Source organism: Pleurodeles waltl, chromosome 5 (assembly GCF_031143425.1).
Source record: "Pleurodeles waltl isolate 20211129_DDA chromosome 5, aPleWal1.hap1.20221129, whole genome shotgun sequence".
Taxonomy (NCBI): Eukaryota; Metazoa; Chordata; class Amphibia; order Caudata; family Salamandridae; genus Pleurodeles; species Pleurodeles waltl.
The window spans coordinates 133,031,338-133,054,246 of NC_090444.1; the positions used below are offsets into that span (position 1 = coordinate 133,031,338).

A 22,909-nucleotide genomic window follows, 5' to 3' on the forward strand; every position below is an offset into this window, starting at 1 on the left:
AACCTGTGGCAGCACTTGCACAACCGTATTCCACAGGTGTGGGAATAACAGCCGAAACGGCATGCAGTGTTCACAGACCACAATGCAAGATTGATGGAAGAAAAAAATCTTCTTCCCAAGTGTGTCCCGCCTTTTGGATTTCCCATATAGGGTTGTGGAAGGGAACACGCCCTGGGAGGTAGAGTCTTGGATAACCAAACTCTCAGGGGTGGGGTGTTCCACCACAAAGCTTGGGTCCCCCGGAGTGGGGTGATGGTGGTGGGTAATTGTTCTGCTCACCGGAGCCCCAATGCTGAGTTTGGAAAAAGTACCCAGTAGGACATCTGTAAGGGTCTCATTAAACGGGAGCATGGGTTCAGATGATGATGCTCCAGGTTGAAGCACCTCTTTCAGGAGGTTAGTCCTGACTGCTACCAAAAGCAGCTCACGGTCCAGGACCTTAGCTGCTCTTCTCACCACCATAGAGTATGAGGCTCCCTCCTCTGCAGCCACGGTAGAGGGAGAAAGAATGCTGGTATCTGGAGAATCCCATCTAGTATCCAGTCCGCTGGTTTCACCCAAGTCTCTAAGCCAGTTCATAGAGTCTTGGAGCTGGTATTTCAAATGGCCCAGTGAATCCTCCCATTCTTTCCAATAGCCTAGCCCAGAGGGAAGAGGCTCTGACATAGGAGGTAAAGCTCCTGTCAGGCTTAGAGTCGGCGTCGGACGATGCCCATCCAGCTCCTTGTCAGGAGTAAGAATAGGTATGGCACCGCTCGGGGGCACTGACAACGCCAGGAGCATCGTCATCAAGACTGGCACTGGGGAAAGTGGGGATGGTACAACAGACACAAGTCTGGATCCAGGCCTGGGTCCATGGGTGCTGCCCAGATTGAAGCCACCAGTGCGGAACCCGAAATGGCCCCTTCTGACTGCAGGGCTGGAAGGTTCTTAAGCGGTGTCAGACAGCCAAAAAATGAGGCGCATTACCTCATAAAACTCCTTGAGTTGGGCAGCTTCCGGAAACTCGGGGAGGCGCGCAGTCGGCCCGGGCACTGACTACGCAGACGGAGCCCTCCACAGAGGGAGGCCTTGTCAGCTGACAGGCGAGGAGAAGTCAAAGAGTGCTCTACTACTTGGATTTCTTCTTATGCCTCAACTTACGCGATCATCCCGAGGACTTGGAGTGGGACAACGAAGAGGGGAGACTCTGTGACTGATCCCGGGACCTTCCTCTCAACCGAGATCTCGACTTTTGTGAAGTCGAGTGTCAGGCTGCCATCAGCTTCAGGAACTGCTCCCTCAAACTCTATGGATGCATGGCTCAACACTCTTTGGGCAGTAGTTGCACTCCAGACATTGCCCGATGACAGGAACTGAAAGGCTTAAACCCGGTCTTCTTCAATGACATCCTTGACACACCAGGAGTTGGTAAACTAAAAAAAATCTTTGACAAAAATTGATTAAGGGATGACTGTTCAGACCAGCGCTGGCTGGCATGAAAAGAAAAGAACTGACAGCGTGCAGGGATGGCGCCTATTTAGGACCAGCAACATCATACCCAGCACAGATGATGCCTATGACTGACGCTGAGCTGATCTCAGCAACGCCAGTACTTCTCAAGAAAAATCTCCAGATCCAGACTGATGCCTGTGAGTAACTTTAAGGTAAGGAATCTGCAACTAGAAGTCTCTATCAGATAGGGACAGCAACATGTTGCTTCCCAAGGCATACCAGCCAGCCTTTCTATAGGTAAGGTTTGGAATCCAGGCAGTGACTATATTGGGGGTTGCAGCATGTCACCTATCCCATCCCAAAATTGCCACTATCATTTGTCTAGGAGTTCAGCTGGTATTTTGGGGGTACAAAAGGGGCCTGAATGCAGGGAGCTTGTCTTTTGCACAATTTGTGTGAATCGCCATGCCTTGTACCCTTCAGCTGCAGCTATTTCGTTATGTTCCTTTTGGTGTTGTTTCTTTTGTTTTGTACCTGAAAGATGCAAGGAGGAGTTACAGTATCACCTAAAGGCAGCTGGCATGGCAAAAAACAACAACAATTGAGATGGGGGGCAACAAGGCTTATATTCGATAGTGTCTAGCGTCAAGAGAAAATAAAGTTCCATGTACCTCCAGGACAATTCTTTAACTGTAGGCTTGGTCTGGTATTACATTCCTAGACTATGAGAGCCAGTAATGGATCAAAGCGTAAAGAAAAACACTAGAAGATAAACAATACATGTCCTTCCAGGACATGTTATGTTCCTTGTCAACTGTGGGCTTGGTATAGTATTACTTTCCTAGACTATGATCTCCAGTAATGGATCAAAGCATGAAAAGAAACACCATATTATAAACAATACTTGGCAGATGGTCTCAACCCAGGTAGTGAGCTTGAATCATCTCATTGCTGACTTTCATGGATTAACTGTAAACTCAAACGTGTTTATTCCAACAAATTATTTGCACTGTGTTGTTTATTTCAGGTGATCTAGTCACATGATTAAGCTTCTGGGTATGGTATAGCTATGCTATCAATAATTTAACTCAAGCAAGCTTCAACCCCTACTTATTACTTACAAGTTGTGTGTTGTCCCAGGTACTAATTCCTGTGCAAAGTCCCACAGCAGGGTCTGTGTAGCTCTGCCAGTTCCTATTCCATCTGGAAACACTACTTCCTTGGACAAAATAAACGGCTATTCCTGTACATCTCTGTCAAGGAAGATCCACTCACTTTCAGTCAGTTATGTACACTTGTGTACATACAGATTTGCTGTATATCCCACAGGATAACATTATTCGTAGGCATTTTTCCCCATTAATCTGCAATAAAATGTTTTCCTCTCCAGAAAGTGAAAAGGACTGCTCAATTCCTTCCTTTCTGCTTTTTATGGATAAGCATTAATTCTCTCAGTTGTTCAAAAAGAACTACAACCATCCACCTAGTACTAATATTCAAGAAGAGCCGCTACCAACAAGAATCTCTGTAAGGTTTAGACAAATTCTATCTTGTGACACCATTACCATAAAGTGGACTTTATGTCAAGCTCTCCAAAGCATTAGTTTAGGAAAATGTATTCTTTCAATGGGGATACAAACCTTTAAACAAAAAACTGGGAATTAACATTTGCCTAAATTCGAAGGGGAGCTGAAAGTTGGTTGTTGATAAAACTAACATGTTGGTTTCAGTTACAAATATTTACAAGCTTCTTTTTACTTTTTGTTAAGGTGAATGAATATATGTGTGAGTGAACAACATTTAGAGAGCACACAGTTCAAATCACGTCTTGAGCTAATGACTAGAGTCTAGAGATGTATTTTCATATTGTTCATGAGTATATATTCTTTGTTCCAGTTTACAATTTGCATCAATAGGTTGTATAGAGAAAGGTTTTGTGGCACAGTATGAAAATGTCACTTACCCAGTGTACATCTGTTCGTGGCATCAGTCGCTGTAGATTCGCATGTTTTGCATAGCTCGCCATCTGGTGTTGGGTCGGAGTGTTACAAGTTGTTTTTCTTCGAAGAAGTCTTTCGAGTCACGGGACCAAGTGACTCCTCCTTTTGTCTCCATTGCGCATGGGCGTCGACTCCATCTTCGATTGTTTTTCCCCGCAGAGGGTGAGGTAGGAGTTGTATTGTAGTAATAGTGGCCATGCAATGGAGTGACTAAGTATGTACCTATTTAAGGTTAAAATAATATATATATACAAATAGTTGAAGGTACCTTCCGAACTGCTACAGGCTCCCGGGGAGGCGGGTGGGCACATGCGAATCTACAGCGACTGATGCCACGAACAGATGTACACTGGGTAAGTGACATTTTCAGTTCGATGGCATCTGTCGCTGTAGATACGCATGTTTTGCATAGACTAGTAAGCAGTTATCTCCCCAAAGCGGTGGCTCAGCCTGTAGGATTGGGAGTAGTCTGAAACAATGTTCTTAATACGGCTTGACCTACTGTGGCTTGTTGTGCGGATAACACGTCTACACAGTAGTGCTTGGTGAATGTGTGAGGCGTAGACCATGTGGCTGCCTTACATATTTCTTGCATTGGGATGTTTCCTAGAAAGGCCATGGTAGCACCTTTCTTTCTGGTTGAGTGTGCCCTTGGTGTAATGGGCAGTTGTCGTTTAGCTTTAAGGTAGCAGATTTGGATGCATTTAACTATCCATCTGGCTATACCTTGTTTTGATATTGGGTTTCCTGCATGAGGTTTTTGGAATGCAATAAATAGCTGTTTAGTTTTCCTGATGCTCTTTGTTCTGTCAATGTAATACATTAATGCTCTTTTGACATCTAAAGTATGTAGTGCCCTCTCAGCTACGGAATCTGGCTGTGGGAAGAACACTGGAAGTTCCACTGTTTGATTTAGATGGAACGGTGAAATAACTTTTGGTAGAAATTTAGGATTAGTCCTTAGGACGACCTTATTTTTGTGTAGTTGTATAAAAGGTTCTTGTATTGTAAACGCCTGAATCTCGCTTACTCTTCTTAGAGAGGTAATGGCGATGAGAAATGCAACCTTCCATGTTAGGAACTGTATTTCGCAGGAGTGCATGGGTTCAAAAGGTGGACCCATAAGTCTAGTTAAGACAACATTTAGGTTCCATGAAGGAACAGGTGGTGTTCTTGGTGGAATAATTCTTTTAAGGCCCTCCATGAATGCTTTAATGACTGGTATCCTATATAGGGAAGTTGAATAGGTAGGCTGCAGGTATGCAGATATTGCTGCAAGGTGTATTTTAATGGAAGAGAAAGCTAGGTTAGATTTTTGTAAGTGAAGCAAGTAACCCACTACATGTTTTGGGGTTGCGTGTAATGGTTGGATTTGATTAATATGGCAGTAGCAAACAAACCTCTTCCATTTACTGGCATAGCAGTGCCTGGTGGATGGCCTTCTGGCTTGCTTTATGACTTCCATACATTCTTGGGTAAGTTGTAAGTGTCCGAATTCTAGGATTTCAGGAGCCAGATTGCTAGATTCAGCGATGCTGGATCTGGGTGTCTGATCGTTTGGTTGTGTTGTGTTAACAGATCCGGCCTGTTGGGCAGTTTGATGTGGGGTACTACTGATAGGTCTAGCAGCGTTGTGTACCAGGGTTGCCTTGCCCAAGTTGGTGCTATTAATATGAGTTTGAGTTTGTTTTGACTGAGTTTGTTTACCAGATAAGGAAGGAGAGGGAGAGGAGGAAAAGCGTAGGCAAATATCCCTGACCAGTTGCTCCATAGGGCATTGCCGTGGGACTGCCTGTGTGGGTATCTGGATGCGAAGTTTTGGCATTTTGCGTTCTCTTTTGTCGCAAACAAGTCTATTTGAGGTGTTCCCCAGAGCGTGAAGTAAGTGTTCAGAATTTGGGGGTGAATTTCCCATTCGTGGACCTGTTGGTGATCTCGAGAGAGATTGTCTGCGAGTTGATTCTGAATTCCTGGGATAAATTGTGCTATTAGGCGAATTTGGTTGTGAATTGCCCAACGCCATATCTTTTGTGCCAGCAGGCTCAATTGCGTTGAGTGCGTCCCCCCTTGTTTGTTTAGATAATACATTGTTGTCATGTTGTCTGTTTTGACGAGAATGTATTTGTGAACTATTATTGGTTGAAAAGCCTTTAGTGCTTGAAAAACTGCTAGCAGTTCTAGGTGATTTATATGCAGTTTTGTTTGATGTACGTTCCATTGTCCTTGTATGCTGTGTTGATCGAGGTGTGCTCCCCACCCTGTCATGGAAGCATCTGTTGTTATTACGTATTGTGGCACTGGGTCTTGGAAAGGCCGCCCTTTGTTTAAATTTATATTGTTCCACCATAGAAGCGAGAGGTAAGTTTGGCGGTCTATTAACACCAGATCTGTAAAGTGACCCTGTGCTTGTGACCACTGTGATGCTAGGCACTGTTGTAAGGGCCTCATGTGCAGTCTTGCGTTTGGGACAATGGCTATGCATGAAGACATCATGCCTAGGAGTTGTAATATCATCTTTGCTTGTATTTTCTGTGTTGGATACATGCGTTGTATGATGTTGTTGAAATTTAGAATTCTTTGTGGGCTTGGAGTGGCTACTCCTATTGTTGTGTTTATTATGGCTCCTAGGTATTGTTGTACCTTGCGCAGCAGAATGTTGGATTTTGCGAAGTTGACTGTGAACCCTAGTTTATAGAGGGTTTGTATGATTTGATTTGTTTGGTGTGAGCACGTTATTAACGAATGGGTCTTGATTAGCCAGTCGTCTAGATACGGGAATACATGTATTTGCTGCCTTCTGATGTGTGCAGCGACTACTGCTAGACATTTGGTAAAGACTCTTGGTGCGGTTGTTAAACCGAAAGGCAGTACCTTGAATTGGTAGTGTATTCACTTGAATACAAACATTAGGTATTTCCTGTGCGATGGATGTATTGGTATATGGAAATACACGTCTTTGAAGTCTAATGTTGTCATGTAGTCGTGTAGTTTCAGCAATGGTAACACTTCTTGTAGTGTGACCATGTGAAAGTGGTCTGATTTGATGTATGTGTTTAGTATTCTTAGGTCTAGGATTGGTCTTAGCGTTTTGTCCTTCTTTGGTATTAAGAAGTACAGTGAATAAACTCCTGTGTTTATTTGTGTGTTTGGTACTAACTCGATTGCGTTCTTTTGCAATAGTGCTTGAACTTCTATCTCCAGGAGCTCGGAATGATGTTTTGATACATTTTGTGCTCTTGGTGGTATGTTTGGAGGGAATTGTAGAAATTCTATGCAATAACCATTTTGGATAATTGCTAGAACCCAAGTGTCTGTAGTGATTTCCTCCCATGCTTTGTAATAATGACCTATTCTTCCCCCCACTGGTGTTGTGTGGAGGGGGTGAGTGACATGTGAGTCACTGCTTAGTTGTAGGGGTTTTGGGGCTTTGAAATTTTCCCCTATTCCTAGGGAATTGCCCTCCTCTATATTGGCCCCGAAAGCCTCCCCTGTACTGTCCCTGGTAACTGGATGGTGTTGCCTGCGAGGTGCTGGCTTGTGTGGCCTGACCCCGAAACCCCCCTCTAAAGGGTGTTTTGCGGAAGGTGCTGTCATTTCCTCTGCTCTGCGGGGAGTAGAGTGCGCCCATGGCTTTAGCAGTGTCCGAGTCCTTTTTAAGTTTCTCAATCGCCGTGTCCACTTCTGGACCGAACAGTTCTTTTTCGTTGAATGGCATATTGAGAACTGCCTGCTGAATCTCTAGTTTAAACCCAGACGTTCGTAGCCATGCATGCCTTCTGATGGTCACAGATGTATTTATTGTTCTTGCAGCTGTGTCTGCTGCGTCCATGGAGGAGCGTATCTGGTTGTTTGAAATGTTCTGTCCTTCTTCAACCACTTGCTTTGCCCTCTTTTGTAGGTCTTTGGGTAGATGTTCAATGAGATGTTGCATCTCATCCCAATGGGCTCTGTCATAGCGCGCAAGAAGTGCCTGTGAGTTAGCGATGCGCCACTGGTTTGCAGATTGTGCTGCGACTCTCTTTCCAGCTGCATCGAACTTGCGGCTTTCCTTATCTGGGGGTGGTGCGTCCCCAGATGTGTGGGAGTTGGCCCTTTTCCTAGCTGCTCCTACAACGACAGAATCTGGTGGCAGCTGCGAAGTTATGAAAATAGGGTCTGTAGGAGGCGCTTTATACTTTTTTTCCACCCTTGGTGTGATTGCCCTACTTTTGACCGGCTCCTTAAAGATGTCTTTTGCGTGCCGAAGCATACCAGGGAGCATAGGCAGGCTTTGGTAGGAGCTGTGGGTGGCAGAGAGGGTGTTGAATAGAAAGTCATCCTCGACTTGTTCTGAGTGGAGGCTTACATTGTGGAACTGTGCTGCTCTAGCCACCACCTGAGAATATGCAGTACTGTCTTCTTGTGGTGATGGCTTTGTAGGGTATGCCTCCGGACTGTTATCTGACACAGGGGCGTCGTATAAGTCCCATGCGTCCTGATCCTGGTCACCTTGGCTCATGGTGGTGTGAGCCGGGGAATGTGATGGAGTTTGTGCTGGCGAGACGTGAATTATAGGTGGAGGAGAGGGTGGCGGAGTAACCCTTTTCACCATTTTTGTTTGTGGTGTTTGGTCAGTTTGAAATTCCAGTCTTCTCTTTCTCCTAATAGGGGGAAGGGTGCTTATCTTTCCTGTCCCCTGCTGTATAAAAATACGTTTCTGCGTATGGTCTACATCGGTGGATTGCAGGTCTTCCTCAAACCTATGCTTTCGCATTTGGGAGGTCATTGATTGCTCTTCGGTATAAGAGCCTGAAACTGGGTCGGTTGCAGGTTGTTTCGGCACCGAAACCCTGTCTGCATCTTTTTTCGGCTCCGAGGTGGCTTTTTTCTTTTTCGGAGTCGAAACATCTCGGTGTCGATCTTCATCGGTGCCGCTGTCTCGGCGTCGAGCCGTGTCTACACCGCTATCTCGGTGTCGATGTATGTCTCCAGCACTTTCTCGGTCCCGAGAAGGCTGCGTGCCGGTGTCTCGACCGGAGTCGGATGGTCTCGGCACTGATTGGGCCTTTTTCGGTGCCGACGGTCGGTCACCGAATTTATGGGTGGAGCCATGGCCTGGTGGCAGTGGCGTCCCCTGGGCCTTGACAATCTTCTTATGCGTGGTTTTCGACGTCTTACTCACGGTTCGTGGATCGTCGAATTCCTCGGAGTCCGATTCGTGTATCGAAAAGGTTTCTTCCTCTTCCTGTACCTCGAACTCTCGGTGCGCTGTCGGCGTGGACGCCATTTGAAGTCTTCTGGCTCGACGGTCTCGGAGTGTTTTTCGGGACCGGAACGCACGACAGGCCTCGCAAGTGTCTTCACTGTGCTCAGGTGACAGGCACAGGTTACAGACCAAGTGTTGGTCTGAATAGGGGTATTTTTTGTGGCATTTGGGACAGAAACGGAACGGGGTCCGTTCCATCGGCGTTCTTCTACACGCGGTCGGGCCGAGTAGGCCCCGACGGGGATCGAAAACTACCCCGAAGGGCTCCGGAGCTCTTCGATCTTCGATGCGGTGTTGATTCTAACTACGCCGATCCCGAACGCAACAATACCAACGAAAATCTTCCGAAATTTAGCTGTTTTTCCGTTCCGAAACTCGGAGCGACAGGAACACGTCCGAACCCGATGGCGGAAAAAAAACAATCGAAGATGGAGTCGACGCCCATGCGCAATGGAGACAAAAGGAGGAGTCACTCGGTCCCGTGACTCGAAAGACTTCTTCGAAGAAAAACAACTTGTAACACTCCGACCCAACACCAGATGGTGAGCTATGCAAAACATGCGTATCTACAGCGACAGATGCCATCGAACTTATTATTACTAACCAGACGTTTCAATGATCTGGTACACTAGGTGTTAGACTTTTCATCCTTGGCGTGGTCTCCCTTAACTTTTTGCCTCTGTTTCCCAGGTTGTTGATGTGTGCTGGACTCTGAATTTGCTGTTTTTGTTACTCTGGGCACTTTACCACTGCTAACCAGTGCTGAAGTGCAAGTGTTCCTTTACAAAATGTGTATGTAATTGGCTTATCCATGATTGGCATATTTGATTTATTAGTAAGTCCCTAGTACAGTGCACTAGAGGTGCCCAGGGCCTGTAAATCAAATGCTACTAGTGGGCCTGCAGCACTGGTTGTGCCACCCACGTAAGTAGTTGTGTAATCATGTCTCAGACCTGCCACTGCAGTGTCTGTGTGTGCAGTTTTAACTATAAATTCGACCTGGCAAGTGTACCTACTTGCCAGGCCTAAACCTTCCCTCTTCTTACATGTAGGACACCGTTAAGGGCAAAAGGGGGTGCAGTGTATGGTTAAGGTAGGACATATAGTAATGTGTTTTATATGTCCTGACAGTGAAATATTGCTAAATTCGTTTTTCACTGTTGCAAGGCCTGTCCCTCTCATAGGTTAACATGGGGGCTACCTTTAAATCTGAGTAAAGTGTAGATTCCATTCGGGAGCGGGTGGACATGTGGAGTTTGGGGTCTCTGAGCTCACAATTTAAAAATACATCTTTTAGTAAAGTTGATTTTAAGATTGTGTGTTTGAAAATGCCACTTTTAGAAAGTGAGCCATTTCTTGCTTATACCATTTCTGTGACTCTGCCTGTTTGTGGATTCCCTGTCTGGGTCAGTTTGACAGTTAGGATGGTTGCACCTCACACTAGACAGTGACACAAAGGGAGCTGGGGTGTAGTCTGCATTTCCTGATAATCCATCTGTGCTAGGAGGGGGGGGGAGGAGTGGTCACTCACACCTGAAAGGGCTGTGCCTGTCCTCACCCAATGCAGTCTCCAACCCCATAGTGAGTGTCTGGGGCCTGGCCTTGGCATGGCAGGATTTTACGTTCAAGAGAGACTTTGCTTTCTTTCACAATTTTCCACTCCAGGAATGCAGAGCCATGAAGTGAACTGACAAATATGTGCCACAGTAGGGCCGTGAAAGGGATTAACCCTGACCCTAGAAATCTGTCCCCAGAGTGGGGAGGCATGAGTGGGTGTAAGGAATCTTCATCTAGATATAGGGGGTTATTCTAACTTTGGAGGAGTGTTAATCCGTCCCAAAAGTGACGGTAAAGTGACGGATATACCACCAGCCGTATTACGAGTTCCATAGGATATAATGGACTCGTAATACGGCTGGTGGTAAATCCGTCACTTTTCCGTCACTTTTGGGACGGATTAACACCTCCTCCAAAGTTAGAATAACCCCCATAGTCTCTACCAGATATTGTGTTACCAAAGGTAAGTAACCCGTTCATCTGATAGAGAATTCTAGCTGCAGATCCCTTACCTTTGAAAAGATACTCAAATCATACCCTCCTGGCAGTGGGCTGCCGACGTTTCGCTGATATCCCGGACTGGGGCTCCACGAGTTAACTCCATGTCGCAGCTTCTCCTCTGGTGAAATTGGCCCCTAAACCCGTGCCACGTGGTTTTTGGATCATTGTGCGGTTGGATTTCGGACGCAAACACCACTGGGCGTGTAAAAACAACGCAAGGCCTGCCCGGACCTGAGAGTGCTGACCAGATCAACGCATCGCTCTCCTGCGGAGAGAAGAAATGACGCGCCCCAACCCGACAAAAGGAGAAACAACGCAAGATCACGCTTGTGAGTGAAATTGATGCATCGCAAGCCCTTTTTGACGCACACTCACCCATGCGGGGTTATTTTTGACGCACCAAAGGTACATTTTCACACTAACAGTGTTAGTGTGTGTTTAAGACTACATGAACACTCTTTTTGCTTATTAATTGATAACTTGACTTGTGTATTGTGGATTTTTGTCATTTTGGTCTTGTTTTATTTAGATACATTTTCTTTATTTTTCGCAACCTGTGTTGTGTCATTTTGTAGTGTTTTCATTAAGTTACTGTGCGTGGTGGTACAAATACTTTACACCTAGCACTCTGAAGTTTAGCCTACTGCTTGTGCCAAGCTACCAATGGGGCAAGCAGGGGTTAGCTGAGGGTGATTCTCTTTTACCCTGATTAGAGTGAGGGTCCTTGCTTGGACAGGGGGTAACCTGACTGCCAACTAAAGACCTAATTTCTAACACTCTGTATCTTTTCTGTATACATGAGACACATGCCATGACCAGTGCTCTAGTCGATTACGATGTGGTGCTCAGGAGCAGAGCTCAAGGTACAGATGAAAAAGTGGTACTCGACTTAGTGTGGGTGGTTACCGTGACTAGGTCATACACTATTATCCATTGGTGGCAACTGAAAATAGCAGTGGACTATAGGCATTTTTACCTTAACCCCAGTGGGGAGATTGCCTGCTGGCTCTTCATAGTAAATCTGTACAGTATGTCCTGACTCCAGATATTTATTCTCACCTGTGCAGTGAACACGCATGTGCTTGCAGCACCTAAAAATGAAGGGTCCTTCACAGAGTTAGTTAGCTGTCTCCCCTCCCCTCACCCTGCATGACCCATGAACTGCTCCTCAGACATTTCTAGAAATCCTTTGAAAAGTTGAGTGTCCTGTGGTGACTTCAGATCATTATACTGAGGAGAAGCCTTTTGTCTGATGGATGCGAAGGTGCATTTTGCACTAAGCAAACAGTGCTAAACGCTGGGGGAATGTTGGGGGAAAATCCTACCCCAAGTGCACATTTAGGGAGTGGCTGCTCATGTCTGCTGTTTGTGTTCTGTTGCATTAAGAGCTATTTCTTAGTGCAAAATGCATTCTTGCGCCTGTTTTGGATTTGCACTAAAAAGAAGAAAAAATCACTAAATGCAGAATGACTCTTCTCGCTCAATCAAGGGTGATCTCGCTGAACTCCTGGGTAATTCTCCCTGCTGGACACCAATTGGTTATACCTTAAAGATAACACAAAGCAAAATAGGTGACAAAGTTACTGTTCTTACTGACTTAATAATAAAAGACCTTTTTTAAATGTTTGGACATAATGGCCTCCATTATGAGTCTGGTGGTCTTAAGACCGCCAGACTCAAGGTGGTGGTAGGACTACTGCAGTCGTGGTGGTCTGGCTGCCACATTACATCATGGCAGGGCACCCACGGTCAGACTGCTGACACCGCCAGGTTGCTGCTAGCCGGGAGCCTGGTGGCCCGGCGGTTGTAATCCACCAGGGCAGCGCTGCCCTCAGGATTACAACTCCCCATACTGTCAGCATTTTCATTGCGGTTCCACTGCTCTGGAAAGGCTGGCGGAATGGGGGCTGTCGGAGGCCCCCATGCACAGCCCCGTCATGCATTCCACTGCCCGAATTACAGGCACTGAAATGCGCAATGGGTGCTACTCCACCCGCTGCACCACCACATTGCCGCTGGCCCGATTATGAGCCAGCTGTAATGTTAAGGCCCTGTTCATCGCAGGTCCAGTGGGCAGGAATGCTGTTTCCACCCACCGACCCTGCAGTGAACCCCAAATGGGGCCAGCGGTGTTTGCACCGCACAGGCAGTCTCTCAGCAGTTTGAGTTTGCCAGGCAGCCTCTGCAGCCTGCCAAACTCATAATGAGGGCATATATCTGTCTGCCCTGGCCCACTTTTCAATAGTAAGCCTTGATTGTTTGGCCTCACTGGCCACTGAAAGTTAAAGCACAAAGATGAAGTACTTTGTAGTTCAGTTAGCGGTATTATCTGTTTTCTGAAGTTCTAGTCTCAGTGGCAAATACTTGAAACAAGGGCTGCCTTAATTCCCCTGAGCTGCTCACACATCAGAGATTGGACACAACAAATACTACGCCTTAGCATGCTTTGTGAGCTTTGGGGCACATGCTACATGGACACTAGCTTTATACTGCTCATGTGTCTGGCAAATAGGACTTGCTCTTGTTTTATTTTTCTGGGGTGCACAACCAACAATTCCTTGAGTTTGTCTCTGTCTTGAAGCATTTGCCTGGGTAACTTTTCACAATTATTGTGAGTGATTTTACTTAATTTGTTTGTTGGTTATGGTTTATGGTAGGAATTTCCTACTAAGATCCCACCACCCCCTTTTTGAAGATTATTTTTTTAACATAAACAGCACATGGTTCTTAACTCCTTTCTGGCCATCTCATTCAAATGAGCGCTAAGAAATGCCAGTGACTCAGAAAAATCTGTGTTAGAGGTAAATGACCGTACTGTCATTTTGGGGTACACTTTACCTGTACACTTCTTGGATCCTGGGTGGAAATATACAACTCCATCTCTCCATCTTCACCTTTGGGTACTGCAATGGCACACTGGGTTTCCATGTAGAAATGCTCCTGCCCTCCAATATGTATCTCACCTAGGAAGGAAAAGAGAAAACATTTCACTCAACAACTTGGAATTGTATCAGCACACCTACTGGGCAGGCCCCCAACAAATCCTTAATGTCTTGCTGCCAACACATTCTCCGGATAGTCATGATCTCACTGCTCAACTATAGTTGCATGCTGCCCAGAGTCAAATGTGAAAGGGTTTCGAGAAAGCCAGCACTTATGTCAAGAGTAGCGTATGAGTCTCTTCCCCTAGACTGGTACAGCAAGGGATGTCACAGTGATAGTCAAATCTTCCTATTGCAAATCTACAAAGATAAATACAATAGAGTTTACTCCTTGAATGTAATCTGAAGATAATTCTGAACTGAGCCGAGCCTATGATGCAGTAACTATGCATGCATGTGAACAGGCAGTTGCCATATAATCTAAACCACTGGTGGTGTTGGTTTAAATTCACAAGCTGTGAAAGAGACCATTTTCAATATGATTCAAGTACTCCATCATTCTGCAGTCCCCATGCTATCCAGCTACCAAGCATGTGTTGGTTATATTAGATTAGATTAGATTAGATTATAGCTCCACTGCATGTAATTCTAGTATCATTTTAATTTAGGCCGAATGAACAAGTTACTCACCTTTGAATTTCCCAGCCATCAGGCTGGATTCGGAAACTTTTCAGTGAGCAGTACCTCTGTGCGCAGTCGGGTGGCTTTGTTGGGTTCCGTGCAGTGCTGTCAGCCTCGTTGACGCTAGAAGTGACATTGCAGTCACCTACATGGGCGCCACCCAGGTGCGCGGACATCAGTTACTTTTCTCAACTTTCCACGCCAGGAATGCAGAGCCATGAAGTGAACTGACAAATATGTGCCACAGTAGGGCCGTGAAAGGGATTAACCCTAACCTTAGAAATCTGTCTGCAGAGTGGGGAGGCATGAGTGGGTGTAAGGAATCTTCATCTAGATATAGGCCCTCATTACAACCCTGGTGGTCAAAGACTGCCAGGGCTGTTTCGACGGAAGCACCGCCAACAGGCTGGCGGTGCTTCCCATGGGATCCTGCCTCATTGGTCCCGGTGGTTGTAATCCCCCAGTGCAGCACTGCTTGCAGCGCTGCCCAGGGGATTACGAGTCCCCCTCCCGCCAGCCTTTTCATGGCGGTATGAACCGCCATGAAAAGGATGGCGGAAAGGGGAGTCGCGGGGCCCCCTGCCACAGCCCCATGGAGCTTTTCACTGTCTGCATAGCAGACAGTGAAAAGCGCGATGGGTGCAACTGCACCCGTCGCACCGCCGGCTCCATTTGGAGCCAGCTCCCGTGTTGCTGCTGAGATGCCCAGCGGGGATCTCCAAATAGCCACTGCGGGAGTGCGGCCGCATTGGCGGACGTGCAGCGGATTCAACTTGGCGGCGGAGCTTGCCGCCCGCCAATGTTGAAATGAGGGCCATAGTCTCTACCAGATAATGTGTTACCAAAGGTAAGTAACCCGTTCATCTGATAGAGAATTCTAGCTCCAGATCCCTTACCTTTGAAAAGATACTCAAATCACACCCTCCTGGCAGTGGGCTGCCAACAAATTTTACTACACTAAAAAGTCCTACAGGACTAAATGGGCGTAATGCTCGTCTCAGCGGACCTGACTGTCCAGGCAGTAATGTTTGGCAAACGAATGCAGGGCGCCCATGTTGCTGTTTGGCTGATATCCAGGACTGGGACTCCTCGAGTTCACGCCATGTCGCAGCTTCTCCTCTGGTGAAATTGGCTCCTAAACCCTCAGGGGCGTAGCAGATCATGATACAGAGAACGACCCAGCACAAATTGTTTCATTTATGAACTGCTCACCATTTATTAACTCCCACATAGCCCACAAAAAGTTGACAGTCAAACTGGAACTCTTATGTGGTCAAGGTAGAATGCTCTTTTTGGGTCCAGACAGTGGAGTTGCTCCTCTTCTTTAGAGGGATGTGGAGTAGCATAAAAGGTGGGCATGTGACAGACTGTTCCAAATGGCATGGAGTCACCACTTTCTGGAGTAAAAAAGCCCGGATGCAAAGCACCAACTTGTCAGGGAACACAGTAAGATAAGGGGGCTGAGATTATAAAGCTTTCAGCTCACTCACCCTCCGGGCAGATGATATAGCCACTAAAAAGGCTGTCTTGATGGTAAGCAGCTAAGACAACTGTATAGTGGCTCAAAGGGAGCACACATGAGGTACGTGAGGACCAGGTCCAGATCCCACTGTGGCATGATGAAGGATGAAGGGGAGGGGGGAACATGTGTAAGCCCTTTCAGAAACCTATTTGCAATGAGGGATTTAAATGAAGGGGGTTAGTCAGGCGACCGCAGGAAAGTGGACAGAGCAGAGAGATAACCCTTAAGAGTGCCAAGAGCAGTGCCTTGCTGGGGAAGATTAAGAATAAAGAGAACAATATCAGAAAGAGAGACAGAAAGAGGGTGCAAAGACTTTTGTGTACAATATTTTTATAAATTTTTGCCAACAGCAGGCATATTCCGTTTTGGTAGAGGGCCGCCTGGCCACCAAGATAACTATACAGACTTCGGAAGGTCAAAAGCTATCAACTTTCACTATGGGCGGAAAGGTGTACAGGAGGCCTGAACTCCACTCAAGATGAAGAGCACCTCCACTCAAGATGAAAAGCAACTCTGCCCAATAGCCTCCTTGGACACTCCAGCACGCAAAACTGCAGACATTGCACATTCTCTTCGGACGCAAACAGATCTAATCAAGGCTCTTCCCACAACTGAAAGAGTCCTTGTGCCACCTCTGAAAGGAGACGCCATTTGTGACCCACTACAAATCAATTGCTGAGTTTGCCACCCTGGTGTTCAGAGAACCTGCCAGGCGTTGAACCACGAGGGTAATGTCCTGCTGTTCCAGTCATGTCAAGTGACGGAAGGCCTCTTGACAAAGTTTCCACAACCCTACCCAGACCTGCTTGTTCCAGTACCACATGGAGATGGTGTTGTCTGTGAACACCTGCACCAACTTCCCCTTGACAGAGGGAAGAAATGATTTCAATGCTAGCCGGATCGCATGGCACTCCAGCAAGACGAAGTGGAGTCTGGATTCCGCTGGAGACCAGAGTCCTCTGATCTCCACCTCTCCCAAATGGCCACCCCATTTCAGGAGTGACGCATCTGTCACTACTTTCAGATCTGGTTTGAGAAGGGGAGGGGTCTGCCTTGGGACCAATTGCGGTTTGTCAGCTACCACTGCAGGTCTTTTACAATTCCCGCTGAGATCTGGACCATGTCGGAGAGATTTCCCTGATGCTGCGCCCACTGGAACTTCAGGTCCCACCACAGAGCTTGCATATTCCATCTGGCATGATTCACCAGCAGAATGCAGGAGGCCATGAGGCCCAGTAGCCTCCGAGTCATTCTCACCAAACTCTAGGATAGAGGCTGAAACATCGGTATCATAACCTGATTATCCTAGACTCGCTCCTTGGAAGGATAAACTCAAAACTGCACTGTGTCCAGAACCACTCCAGTGAAAGGGAGTGTTTGAAAAGGAGTCAGATGCAACTTCTGCACATTTATAGTGAACCCCAGCAAATCCAAGAGGTCTCCTGCAGTGTGGAGGTGGGAGATGACAGTCTTGGGTAAAGTTGCTTTCAACAGCCAGTCGTCGAGGTAGGAGAAGACTGAAACCCCTGACCTGCGCAAATGAGCTGCAACCACAGCCATCATGGCGAGAAGAGTTATCTGAAACAAATGAAGTATTTTAGGTAGTATTTGCATCTTTATTCAGCTGCTGTGCCCAGCCAATATCGTGATTACCATGCCTGCAAGTCCTGTTCAACCTCTCAGAGGAGCTGGATGTAATTGAGTGTCACTGTTTGCAAGGTGGTTTGTCCCAGGTGAATTGCCAGATAAGTTATCACACCAGCATCTCAGTTCAATGGAATCAAATTGCTCAAGGCGATTGAGTCAAGTTGAAGCGGATGAGGGGTGGGAGGAAGGCCTCCAATTTTGCAATGTTCATATTAAAACAAGATAACAAGTGTTCCTCAAGTGTGATGACCTCGAAATAAAAAAACGCTGGACAATCACTTTAGGAGCACTTTTAGAGTATACCACAGGTTGACCTTAGAGGTCTCCGAGTTATTGCTTTCAGCTAAGCCATTCATGATTTCTTTTCCATGATCCCTCAATAAAGGAGGAGGTCAGAAATGCAAACTGTAAAATTGTTCAGCCTCCAGGGGCAATCACAGTTAGGGACACAATTTATTTGTAGAATAAGGAAACGTGGGGCTTGGTGATATAGCACCATGGGGCCAATGGCCAGGTCTGTGACATGGCCAAGGGAGCCCGAAGATACAAGTGGTCTAAGGAGCCATCTTTTTTTTGGTATGGGAGTAATATATGTAGTTCTGATCATCCCTCTGCATGTCCCTCCATATGTCTACTATGCTGATAGCCCTCACACATTTAATACATTTTGCACTGGCTGTTCCCTCATTATCGACCTCTAGTACAACCAGTCTAACGAGCTTGTCCATAGCCAAGTTACAATTGCCCCAGTTATTAACTACCTTCCAGTATCAATGAGACAGTGGATTTCAGAGATCTTCCTTACCATGTATGGGGGCATACAAGGTGACTATGGCATACATGTCGTTGGCAGGTTTTATCACAATACTGTGCCTTGTCAGTTGTCTTTCTTTAGGTGGTGTAACTTAAAGGGCTTTTACGTAGTACACCCAACCCTGCTGAACTGGAGGCGTGTGAGGCGAAAAACTACAAAGCAAAAAAAATCCTACATTTAATTCTTGCACAATCTGCCCACCTGAGATGCATCTCCTGTTGAAGGCAAATCTCTTCCTGGCTTTCCCTCAGAGGATTTACAATAGTGTGTCTCTTGCTAGGGGCGTTGAGGCCTCTGAAAGTAAGACTATTTTCACTATGACTGTGGAAGATCTGTTGTAGGTGTGAAGGGCTTACTGATCTGGCCTCTTTGATCCTCTCCCCTGCTGCCACTGGCTATCTCTCTCGTAGAGTTCGACTCTCATCTTGGTGACTTTCTGTAGGGTCTCAGTTGTTGATCTGGCCAGTCTATACTCTGCAATTTCTACGCCTCTCTGGTGGTGTTGTGCTTTACATTCCCTATTTCTTATTTTCTGGGATTGCTCTCACGGTTACCCCATTGAACAGTCTGTCACTGTGTCCCAGCCGCATTCTGCCCAGGGCCAAGGGACCAAACATACACAAGATAATCCTACGTTTCCGTCAGCTTCCTCTCAAGTTTTAAAATAATGCTTTGTGTTAACTTACAGAAAGATATTTCTTTCGCAGCTAATTGTTTTCAAACAAAATATTTTTGAAACTAAAAGTTTTGAAATATTTGCTCTTCTAATTTTTATTGAACAATATGCCTAACATGATAACCTATGTTAGAACATTGGAATGTTGTGAATAGGCAAGGTAGAACTAAAAAACAACAAGCAGGACTGAAAATAACCTTTTTTTAAGTGTATGAGCAGAGCTCCAGCATGATAAATCCTTTTTAGCGTGTAATGTTGACACACTGTGTACCCCCAAAGCAGTGCAAGTAGCCTTGTTAGAAAAAAAAACAAATTGCAGGAAAGTAAAATTCATAACATAGGCTAGTTGATTCCAGTGCCACTATGTGCAACTAGGAGTAATTTGCACATATCTGGTTATCTTCTCATTTGCACAGCTTCTCAAAGATGGCTGGCAGAATCATCTTGGGAGGGTAAGGTTTGCCTCTTTACACATGTACATAATTTACAGGAATTCTCTTTCCCTGTTTCCATTCATACAGCGTCAAAAAACCAAAAGATACTTTGTAGAACGCTTGTCTTTGAAGATTGCTTAGGCCACTTTATTGTTTTTGTCTACTTTTCTGTAGAAAACGGCCTGAACCATGACTCCGTAACAACGAAGTTGTGGACAATAAAAGCGGAACAACGCTTTCGTTAACCACGACTTCATTGTTTTGTGCCTTAACCACGCATGTGCTGAACCACGCACATACATGGCTAAGGCACAAAAGAAGGGAGTCGGCTGAGGAGGACGACGCGATCAGTCAGGTAAGTGGGGCTGTTTTAGGGGCTGGGGGGGGTCGGGTATTTTTAGTTTTAGGGGTGGGGGCGGGAAGTTGGGGTATTTTTAGTTTTGGGGGGTCAGGGTGGTTTAGGGCAGGAGGGTTTGGTTATTTTTTGTTTTTGCAGCGGTTTAGGGGCAGGGAAAGAAGGAGTCGGGGTATTTTTTGCTTTAGGGTCAGGGTGGGGGGTTTAGGTATTTTTTGTTTTAGGGGAGGGGGCGTTGGGGAGGTTTAGAGGTGGGGAGGGAGGAGAGGGGTATTCTTAGTTTTAGGGGCGAGGCTGGGGGGTCAGGGTATTTTTAGGTTTAGGTGTGGGGTCGGTGGTTTAGGTTTGGGGGAGGGCTATTTTTAGTTTTAGGGGTGGGGTGGGGGGTCGGGTATTTTTAGTATTTGGGGGTGGGGTCAGGGTGGTTTAGGTTTTAGAGGTGGTGGTTGGGGTGGTTTTAGGGGCGGGGTGAGGGGTTGCGGTAATTTTAGGAGTGGGGGTTGGGGTGGTTTTATGGGTGTGTTGGGGGTCGGGTAATTTTAGTGGAAGGGTGAGGGGGATGGGGGTTTTAGGGGCAGGGTGGGGGCTCAGGGTAGTTTTAGGGGTGGGGTGTTGGGGTGGTTTTAGGGGTGGGGGTTGTTTAGGTTTTAGGGATGGGGTGGGGGTTAGGGTTGTTTTAGGGGAGGGGTTGGGGTGGTTTTAGGTTTCAGGGGGGTTGGGAGTCGGGTAATTTTAGGGGCGGGTAGGGGGCTGGGGGGGTTTAGGTGTTAGGGGCGGGGTGGGGGGCTCGGGTTAGTTTTAGGGGTGGGGTGTTGGGGTAGTTTAGGTTTTAGGGATGGGGTGGGGGTTGGGGTTGTTTTAGGGTTGGGGTGGTTTTATGGGTGGGTTGGGGGATCGGGTAATTTTACGGGTGGGGTGGGTGTTGAGGGGGTTTAGATTTTAGGGGCATGGTGGGGGGCTCGAGGTAGTTTTAGGGGTGGTGGTGGTTTTAGGTGTGGGGGTTGGGGTGGTTTTAGGGGCAGGGTGGGGGTCGTGGTAATTTTAGGGACGAGGTGGGGGGTTGGGGTAGTTTTAGGGGCAAGGGTGGGGGGTTGGTGTGGTTTTAGGGGAGGGGGTGGGGTGGTTGCAGTAATTTTTAGGGGTGGGGGGACAAGGGGGAACGCATGCTGGAACCATGCATGCCTATCACTGATGCCTTTACCAGGAATGCCTTTACAATGAAAAATTGTTGGTAATGCATTCGCGGTAAAGGCATTAGTGGTAACACCGCAGTTGTTGTTCCGACCTCGTTGTTCAGGCATGCGTTGTTCCAGCATGCGTTGTTCCGACATACATTTCTTTTCTGTATTTCTTAGTGAAGCACTTAACTTGTAAAACAATGAGCACTGGTGGACAAAGTGCTGGCCAGAAGCTGCTACTACTAAACGCCCATGCGCTGAATATGAAGGCTGCGTATTCAGTGCATCTATAATCCACTACCAGACTCAACCTCCCCTTTTACCTCACTTTTGCAGGTTCCTGCTTTGTTCCCTTGTGACAGTTTTTCTGCCTTTCTTTCCTCCTCCTTTCTATTTGTCTGGTTTTCCCCTCTCTTGATCTTCATCGTTGTCTGATGAGGAACAATAAGTGCCAGTGGGCCTCACCAGCAACCACCGGATCAAATAAAGAGCAGCCCAAGTGGGATGGCATGCCCGATGTGGGCCTAGTGTTCACTGTTTCATATGACCCATGCTGCAACCCGCTGCGGACGCCCAACAGGACTGAACCTGGTCTAAAGATGCTTGTGTTCCCATCAGGAAGGTCCCTGGCCTGGCATTTAGAGATAGACTTTTCCTCTTTGTGCAAGACCAATTATAATTTGCATATGGCTGGTCTCATAATAAAAAAAAAAGATTGACTGGAACGCAGTTTGACGTAATAACAATTGGATGAGATTAATTGAAGCACTTTACCAGTCACTTGTTTGTTTCTCCCCTTCAAAGATCCTGAATATGAATTAACCGGAGAAGGCTAAGTTAACTAGGCATCCACATTTTTCTAATGATGAACGGTATATTGGGAGCATTGAATAAGCTGATTAAAATAATAGGACGAATCTCACCTTCAAGGATGCGATCAGCGTCTTTAAATCCTCGTTCGATATCGCCATGTTCTATTCTCAGGATGGGTTTGTAAAAAGACTCTGCTGCAATAGCTTCCTAGAAATGAAAGTACATTTGATGATAATGGTTTAAAATGCCAATGCATAATCATATCTAGCACATTTTAACATGTTAAACTATTTCACTTGGATTACATAACCCGTGACCTTCAGTGCACAGTGATCTGCCAAACACTGACAAAAATCAAAACTTAAAGTGAAGTTATGGTTACCTTTGGTTTTATGACATTAAAGTACGTTTTTTTTTTAAATCTACAGAGTTAAATCACAAATATGGTTACGTAACAAAACCTAAAAAACACGGAATTTCTAGTTATGATTAGATTAACTAACCATAACGTACACCCCTGTTATGCACTGCTTACAACCCTACATATGACATTACTCATGGACAGTTCAGATTTGTTTCAGTTTAATAGATAAATACACTAACTTTTGATCTCAGCTACCAGTTCTCTAGCGAGGGAAATATTCAAAAGATATATATTATTTAATCCAAAGATATATCAGACACTAGGTATGGAGGTATCAGTTTGCCCCACGCCCCTATAGGTGCGCATCACAAAGGAAGACAGTGAAAAGGAAAGTTACACTGTGTTTGAGGTCAATTGCACACAAACAGTGTTTCTTCACCTTTTGACTTTTGTAGGCCCCCACTTTATCATTACTGAAACTCGGCCCCCCCACTGAATTATTCCTGGATTCCGGGACCCCCCACTGAATCATTACTGGAAGGCGGGGTTAACAGCCTAAACAACAAACAGCTGTCAGAGCACTCACAAGAGTAAAATTTAAGAGTATGGTGATGTAATAAATCCTCTGTGTGAAGGGCAATCACGCCAGGCTCTGGTTCAGGATAAATTTATTTCTTGAAGTAGTTCAATCATGATAGGAAAATGTCCTTGAAATCATATACAATTAGCCTCCACAGCCAACACGTGTTTCGTCCAATGAGAGATCCCTCTCACGGACTTCATCAGGGCTGTAAAATTGAGAACAC

At 46.1% G+C, this 22,909-nt stretch overlaps 1 protein-coding gene across 1 annotated transcript in view; it reads right to left on the reverse strand.

The window, feature by feature from the left end:
- The window catches only part of LOC138295473 (xanthine dehydrogenase/oxidase-like), a 794,335-nt gene that overhangs the window by 376,505 nt on the left and 394,921 nt on the right, over positions 1 to 22,909 (reverse strand). Inside the window, exons 20-21 of the mRNA XM_069233806.1 lie at positions 21,850 to 21,946; positions 13,576 to 13,700 (exon numbers count right to left, since the gene is read on the reverse strand). Of these exons, the coding sequence (XP_069089907.1) occupies positions 13,576 to 13,700; positions 21,850 to 21,946 (222 nt within the window). The remainder of the gene's footprint in view (positions 1 to 13,575; positions 13,701 to 21,849; positions 21,947 to 22,909) is intronic.